Source organism: Syngnathus acus, chromosome 15 (assembly GCF_901709675.1).
Source record: "Syngnathus acus chromosome 15, fSynAcu1.2, whole genome shotgun sequence".
In the NCBI taxonomy this organism is placed as follows: domain Eukaryota; kingdom Metazoa; phylum Chordata; class Actinopteri; order Syngnathiformes; family Syngnathidae; genus Syngnathus; species Syngnathus acus.
Window position 1 is genome coordinate 2,355,615 of NC_051100.1, and position 7,561 is coordinate 2,363,175.

General features: G+C 41.5%; 1 protein-coding gene across 3 annotated transcripts; it reads left to right on the forward strand.

Annotated features, from left to right (window-relative positions):
- Window positions 1-1,271: 1,271 nt before the first annotated feature.
- LOC119134872 lies at window positions 1,272-4,642 on the forward strand. Of its 3 annotated transcripts, none has more exons than XM_037272039.1 (7): window positions 1,272-1,596; window positions 2,048-2,233; window positions 2,308-2,477; window positions 2,737-2,886; window positions 3,081-3,244; window positions 3,554-3,821; window positions 4,147-4,642. In XM_037272039.1, the coding sequence occupies exons 1-7, from the start codon at window positions 1,417-1,419 to the stop codon at window positions 4,199-4,201; spliced, it is 1,173 nt and encodes a 390-aa protein (XP_037127934.1). In that variant the 5' UTR covers window positions 1,272-1,416; the 3' UTR covers window positions 4,202-4,642. The 3 variants fall into 3 exon arrangements, with proteins under 3 accessions (XP_037127934.1, XP_037127935.1, XP_037127936.1); XM_037272040.1 differs by having other exon boundaries at window positions 1,273-1,596; window positions 2,311-2,477; XM_037272041.1 differs by having other exon boundaries at window positions 1,273-1,596; window positions 3,554-4,642.
- The last annotated feature ends 2,919 nt before the right edge of the window (window positions 4,643-7,561 follow it).

Here is a 7,561-nt window from a genome sequence, read left to right on the forward strand (position 1 = left end):
TTTGCTAGCATCAAGCTAAAAACTTTTTTTGATCTTCCAATTAAAAATGAAATTGTTAGAACTACTGTTAGTTTCTTGAAAAAAAACTCTTTCTTTTTTTTTTTTGTATATCAAGGCACCTCTAGACCATGTACGTATCAAGAGGTCATTTAGAGGCTAAAACTTTTATTTTTCTGCCTTAATCTTTCCCCAAATGTTCCGACGTGGCTCACCTCTTAAGTAAGAATTGGGATTAATGCGTCTGGCCTCCACTTAATCATTTTCCCTTTGCTGTATGATCTTCTTATCTCTACCTTACTTTTCTTTTTCTTCCTTGTGCTCTTTTTATTCGCTTCCTTGCAACGTGCTCTCTCATCTTCAAAGTCTAATGTAAAAGAGACCTTTACAACAGAGGAGAGTGGAGTCTCAGTATATGAATGAGTGTGCATGTGTGTGTGTGCGACATAAGCACATTGAAATATTCATTACTCCTAGAGGAGTGTAAAGTGTGTCAGCAATGAGTCAGCACCAGTACACAAAAACAAAAACAACACGTCATGTGAACGAGGGAGGAGCATTGTTCAAAAAGTGTGCAGATGAGAAGGGAAAAGGATCGGAAACACGTTTTTGCACACAAAAAAAAATCATTTATACCTGTTGGCTAGTGTCAGGTGTATTATTTGGTGATGGGAATTGTAATTATTTGCATAATAAGTGATTTGAAGAAATGATGTGACTCTCTTAGCAGAAAATCTGACATTTTTGGGTCGCAATACTGAGAAAAATAATCAGTCTCAAAAGACATTTTGTCCTTTGATAAGTGGAAATTTGCTAAAAATTGGACATGCAGTAACTTGAGATGCAGACAAACTGGATATGACTCTATCAAGCCCTTGTCCCAGATAACAAAGAACATTTCCAACGCCACCTAAATTTCCACACCCTCTTGTCCCATATTTTATGTCGAGAAAAGAAAAAAAACCACCACCATCAAGGTCTCTCTCTGTTCCATTTAGCTAAATAAAAGCCCTTGGCCTATTTGTCAGTTTGTAGCTATTACTTCCAATCCCACGGCGCCGCTGGCTCCTTCTACCCCTTTAGCACGAGGAGGATTAGTTTCATTTGCATCCACTTCAAGACAGCACTTGTAAAAATGTGCTACTCTTTGGAGGTAAATGAGGTCAGCGGGCCTTTGGTGGGTCAGAGGCTTTAAAGGGCCCACGATGACAAGTCCTGCTCCCCGTGGCTAGGGGGAGGTCTTTATTTACAGCTCAGCTAAATTCTACTGCAGTCTACTCTTGGAGAAACTTTCCTGCAGCAGGAAAAGGAAGTGGGACTGGAAGCTATGAAGAGGCCACACACAAAACCTCAAACGTGACAGTGATGCTGCATTCTTCTCTGTGTTAGCTTAGCATCTTAGCCGTTAAAGACGACAACATGGGCCAGCTGCTGTCATCAGAAGAGGAGATCTCTGGGGTGAAACATGCCATTGGTAACCTTCTGTACCGGACCATGCTGGAGGGTGGAGCTGTGCGTAATCTCAGAGTAGTGAACCCCCTGCTGTTGGCCAATCACAATGAAGACCCAGGAGCCTGCTTCCAGGCGCAAATGCTACAGGTTATTGCCAAGTTATGTCACAGTATGTAAATATTGCCCTGTCATTCTGCGGGCAGTGACTTTGTAAGTGCTTTGAAGCAATGTCGTGACATCATTGCACTTTTTCTTTAGATGTACAGTACTCGTGCTTTATTGCACTCGTTGAAAACGTCCACTATTTTCTTACCTTGACATACAAGTGACGCAACTTACTCATTTCTCAAAATACAAGTCATTACTTGTCAGATTTTTTTTTTGTCTTGAATACCAAGCAAAATCTTACAAGTCATAATTGGATATGTGAACACAAATAGTGCAGCAACACTTATAGAGAGATATATCGATATTATTCACGGGCATATATTCTTTATCCTCTTTTTATAACATTGCAGCTCACTGTGCAGATGTGACCATCTTCTTTTTGTTGTATATGTCAATTAATCATACTGTTAACATTTTTGCCTAATTTCAGCTGCAGGGTGAAATTGGCAACAAGGCACCCGCCTACCTGAAGGATCTGATTGGACGACTATCATCATTCTCGGAGGAGCCCCGTCTGGCCGGGCTGCTGGGACTGGCTGTTACTATGGTGATGGACCTGCTTGTCATGTCCTCATCTGGGCTGAAAAAGAAGGCGACTGGTTCATCTTCATACCAGGTTCCCATCGCTTGTTGTAATATATATGACCATGAGACTCTTTGGATGGAAGTCAAATAAAACATGATCTCCGGCAGAGAGTGCGAGAGCTTCAGGAAGTTATGGAGGAGTACTTGAAACGCTGCAGGATCAACTTGGCTGATAAAACCCGACTCATGCAGGACTCTTTGAGAATGGAGGCCCAGCTCAGCTTCTCGCTGACCCAGCTGAAAATCTCCCTGGTGGGCGGAGATTGCGACTCACAGTGAGTTGCTGTGAAAAAAATGATGATGGCATCACACGCTATGCTTAAGTCACACACATTCAACTCTTCATTAGCGGAATGGCAGCTAATTCCCAACATGCTAACCATCGTCTAACGTGGGCTAAAGTTAGCCAAGCTGTCAATTATTCCGCTGTATTAAATGAAGAAGTAAAAATAAAAAGAAACACAATTATTGTACAGTATTGAGATACTTGCCACCAGTGGCTCCTGTTGGACTGACAACACTTTGGATCTCCAGGTCTTTGAGGTTCTGGGCTAGCGGAGCAGCGTTCCATACCCAAATGTTGATTCACCTGGCTGTTCTGGAGGGGCTCGGGGAGCCCCTGTCAGCAAGAGCTGTGCTGGACCAATACAAGGAAGACCTGGCCCAGATCCTACCCGCTTACAGGTGAAACAGCCAATTCACACACAACAAAAGGACAAACGAAGCAGCTTTCCATACAAACAGGGGCTCCCTCTAGTGGAACGCAAAAGAATGACTGAATTATCCATGGAACAACATATGGCATCTTGTTGGAGTACAAATTGGGAATCACAAGACAATAGAATTTTTCCAGGCATATTCTCCTGTGTCTTTTATAGGTGTTATAAGCTCAATACAGTGTGTGTGGTGAAATGTCGAGGAGTCATGCCTGCGTTGTCGTGCGAATTGCACGATGAAGGATCCATGACGGGGCTGACGCTCACTGACAGGGAAACGGGAAAGAGCGTCAGTGTCACTCTCGCCGCCTTGGAGGCAGAGATAGGTAATGTTTGTTGGTCAGAACCACTCAAAATATAATAACAATAATAGCAATTATCGTCATAATAATACTTATAATCATTATTATTTATTACCTACTACAATCAATCACAAGTGACGAGGCAATACCTGGTAGTAGATATTATATGTTATTGCAAAAAAAAAAATCCACCTTATATTCTGGTTCCAAAAACGTCACTTTCTTTGCATTTGCATGAACATGCACTTGAATTTTTCTCTGCAGCCCTTTGAGTCAGCTAATAAGCCAGCTTTCACAGCACTTAAGCATCATTTTCTGACCTCCATGTTACAGCTTCGTCATCCTCGCTCGACCCCGACCTGATCACTTCACATCAGTACGCCCAGGCGTACGTGGAGCGGCTCTTCTCTGAACAGGGTCCCGTGGAGGAGCTAAAGAACTACTTCACCAAGGCCAGCGACAAGCTGAGAGCACTGAGAATCGGACCGCCGCCGGGTTGTCTGACCAGGACAGCCAAAGACAAAGGACAATGTGAAGGACACACGCTCGAAACACAGGACAGAACAGAAAAAAATGATCAAAGGAGCGATAAAAAGTTGAAGTTGAGTATTGTGGAAAGACATGTAAAACAATAACACCAACAGAACTAACTCCTTTAACTTTCCGGCACATTTTTTTCCCTCCTGACCTTTACTGTATCCAAGTGAAGGCAACGTGACACACCGAGTGACATTCACAGTCACAAGTTGCGTTACGTGTCGGTTTAAAACACGCAAGCATGGCTTCCGCTCCGATTACTCCTCGCCGAACGGCGCCCGATTGCTGTTATTACTCTCGTCTTGCTCTTTTCCACACAGGCTGGCAAGATAGTTGACTTTCACACAGTTCAACAGAGATGGATGGCTGGCTATTTCTTTTCTTCTCAGGTGGTTGTTGTTGCGGGCGCGTTGCTGCGGCAACGGGGAAAAAGCGCCGCTCTAACTCGACAAGGGTTTGCACTACCGCCCACGGGCCCTCTCAGCAGAGAACAAAGTTGGTCATGCAGGAAAGAGACAGAGAGGGAAATGGATGGATAGGATGGGTGATGAAGGCGAGATGATAAATAGGATGGAGCAGAATGGTGAAAGGATTGAAGTGGTACTTGTGCTACTTACTGGCGGGAAGTGAGAAGGTGGTCTTTTTTTTTTTTATCTAGAACTGCTTCAAACAAAGTATATGAATGGAGAAGAGTTTGTTGGTTGTGATTGAATCTTTCTTTTTGGGGTCCCTAATATTGTGGACTGGCAATAAAAGCATACCATACCATACACAGAAGTGAAAAAAACATCATTAAATGGTTTTCTTTTGGTCTATATTGATGTATTTGGGTTGGGGCCACATCATTTACTTTGGTTAGTGTGACTAAATGATAAGGATCTGGCACAAGTGATTTATTATTATTTATTATGGGTAGTACAGTAATAATGATAAACAAAAAAATATTCTCAATTTCCACCATGACTCTCATAAAATAGTATATAATAATAAATAAATAATCATCTAATATAAAGTGTCAGTGGAGCATAAGGTCTGAAACTGGTCATTGATTTAGAAGCCTGCTGGCTGAACTCATTTCATTTGAGCAGAATTAACTTTCAGTCACTTGGAACAGGCTCTAAAGAGACAATCAATCAGAGTGAACGCACCATTTGTCAAACGCTCATTGTTCCCCCTTTACCGGCGAGTTCAAACGGTGAAAGATGAAATTCTCCTTTCATCTTCACCTCACGACTACTTGTGTTCATCACATCGAAAATACTTAAAATGTCATCATTTACGTTCAATGGTAACACACACGCTGGATGCCGGGCAGAGTTCAGGCTTTGGTATTTGCCTGACATTTCGGTCTAATCTGTGTGTGTGTGTGTTGCTTGTACATGGACACACATGGGCGCAAACACACACATACCCTCTTGTAGTTGTTGGTCCTTCTGACCAAGCGAAATGTATTCCGACGGGTCGCTTCACCTTTTTTGTTAATAACATAAATGAAGACTGGGGAGCACCAAGACTTTGTCTTTAGATGTAAATATTTGGAACGGCAAACACTGTGGTTGACGGTCTTAAATAGTGGGCCCAGACATCTAACCAGATGATTGGATGTCCATGCCTGTCTTTGCATGCCTGGGTTTTGCCAAGCACATTATCTAGGTCAAGGCCCTCCAAATCTCAAGACAACCTCTCTTGATTGAAAGAAATCTGAACAACTTGATAAACTACAATGAGTGACACAGTCTTTAAATGAACTCATGTTCTTAAATAACAATGATACAGGGCTAAGAACAAAGCCCTGTGGCACACCCCAAATTAAATAGCTCTTTGTGCGATTGCAGATTCAGAATGTCTTGCCAAAATCTTTAGACACTATTGTAATGCTCTATATGTTACACCCTGTTCTCTAAATCAGCAGAGAGCTTTAGAGGCTTTGTACCTGCCAGAAAGCCACATCAAATTGACATGTGGAGCATCTCCCTGTAGACCAGCAATAGTGGTGCTTCTATTACTTCAGACAGGTATAGCACACATTGTGATTCCAACCACGTTCTGAAGGCAGAATAAAGATTCAGTCAACGAGGATATGTGATGTAAGCCAGATTCACGTCTAGACAGTAGAGTGACACATAGGCTGATTTGATCTTCTTCTTACCTCCACATAGAGCATATATATATGTATATGGGTGTGTTTCATATTCATAATGCTTCGGAAAGCAGATGCACTTTTCAACTTTCACAACGTGCAACCTCACCAGCTGCTACTTTAGCACATGCGAGCCCCCCAGAAGAGGAAAAGTCATTTTCTGTTGCTCCTTTCAAGTGGCATCAGCATACCAGCCAGCAGAAGCCAGGCAGCTGCTCTCACCCAAGGAAGCGGAATTAGAGAGTGGCACACGATGCGCAAAGACCAAAGAGGCAGGTGAAGTTCAAGCATCTGGCGAGCCACCCACTGATATATCTGTAATGGCTTGTTTTATGACTTTAAATGTGGAGCCCAAGGAAGAATATCTTTTTATGTGTTGGAAATTATGGAATCTACAGTAGTAACTCAACTGCAGAAGAAGTTGATGGATCAAGCAGGCAGTTTTGTTTCAAGCTTCTCATTAATTTGTCTTATGAATTAATTTTCTATACCTTTATAAAAGCATATATTTTAGGGCAGGTTAGTGAAACACAGTCACTCCTTGAGGATACACGGTACAATGAATGACAAATTACATGATCACGATTGAATGAATACAAAAGTTGTTTGTGCTAGCGTCTTTTTCTACCCAAAGTACATCATGAATGCAAATACAATAGTAGCAGACAGAAGAAGCCCTCCACTACCATTATTATTATTATTATTATTATCATCACCACTGACGAGCACCGCAAAGCAAGTGGAGACAATGCTCCTTTATTACAAGTCTACGTAAACAGAATTAATCAGCCGCTGCCTGTGACTCAAAAAGACAAGACAGTTAATTAGCATTGTGGTCGATGGTTGCGATACACAAAAGAAAGAAAGATTACGCCCGCATAGTATAAAGGATGAACATGACCGTGCTTGGCTGCGTCGCGTCGTCAAAATGAAAGGAGCATTTTTATCTTCACGTCATGAAAATTAAGTTGTACTAGGATATATTCAAGAAGAAAAAAAAATCATTTATAGAGAAAAAAAGGTCCCATTTTCAAAAATTAAATAGATAAAACATTGGATAAGATGTTTTTATTTTTGCAAATTTTTATCTTTCAATCATTTTTTAAAGGATTTTTTCCAGGACTGCACTCGTAAATTTTCCATGTATTTAAAAAATACATTTGTATACTTTAGAATCTAAAGAATAAATTGCTAGCTTGCGAGCAAATTAGAGCTGAAAGTCACAACACACACTCAACAGTAAAACACTGAATTCGCGGTGTCTCTGAAACAGGGTATCTCAAACTTTATTTGATTGGATTTTTAATCAGAAGTACCATGGAGAGCAGTCACAGTTAGTGGCAACACACACACACGCGCACAAACGCACGCATGCGCACACGCGCTCACAAACAAACACACAAATAACTTTCCCGTTGGTCTCTGACAAATAATATTAAGAATCAATCAACAAAAACCAAAAACACGATTACATACAAAGAGGACAGAGGCAAAAGAACAAAGTCCCTATTTGACCAAAGATGATTTAAGTGGCAAACTGCACCCTGTGAGAGAAAAGTGGATGACGCATGATAGGAACGACAGCAAGTTGGTGGAGTGAGTCGTGAAGACAGACCAACACAAATAATGGAGGAAAAAGGCCCGTTGGAAATTCAAAAAAAGGT

What these genes read in the sequence shown, in the direction of transcription:
- LOC119134872 (XM_037272039.1), top strand. Translation starts at nt 1,417, where the DNA reads ATGGGCCAGCTGCTGTCATCAGAAGAGGAGATCTCTGGGGTGAAACAT. An exon ending in TCCAGGCGCAAATGCTACAG is followed by an intron (nt 1,597 to 2,047) that starts GTTATTGCCAAG and finishes GCCTAATTTCAG; the next exon opens with CTGCAGGGTGAAATTGGCAA. An exon ending in GGCGGAGATTGCGACTCACA is followed by an intron (nt 2,478 to 2,736) that starts GTGAGTTGCTGT and finishes TTGGATCTCCAG; the next exon opens with GTCTTTGAGGTTCTGGGCTA.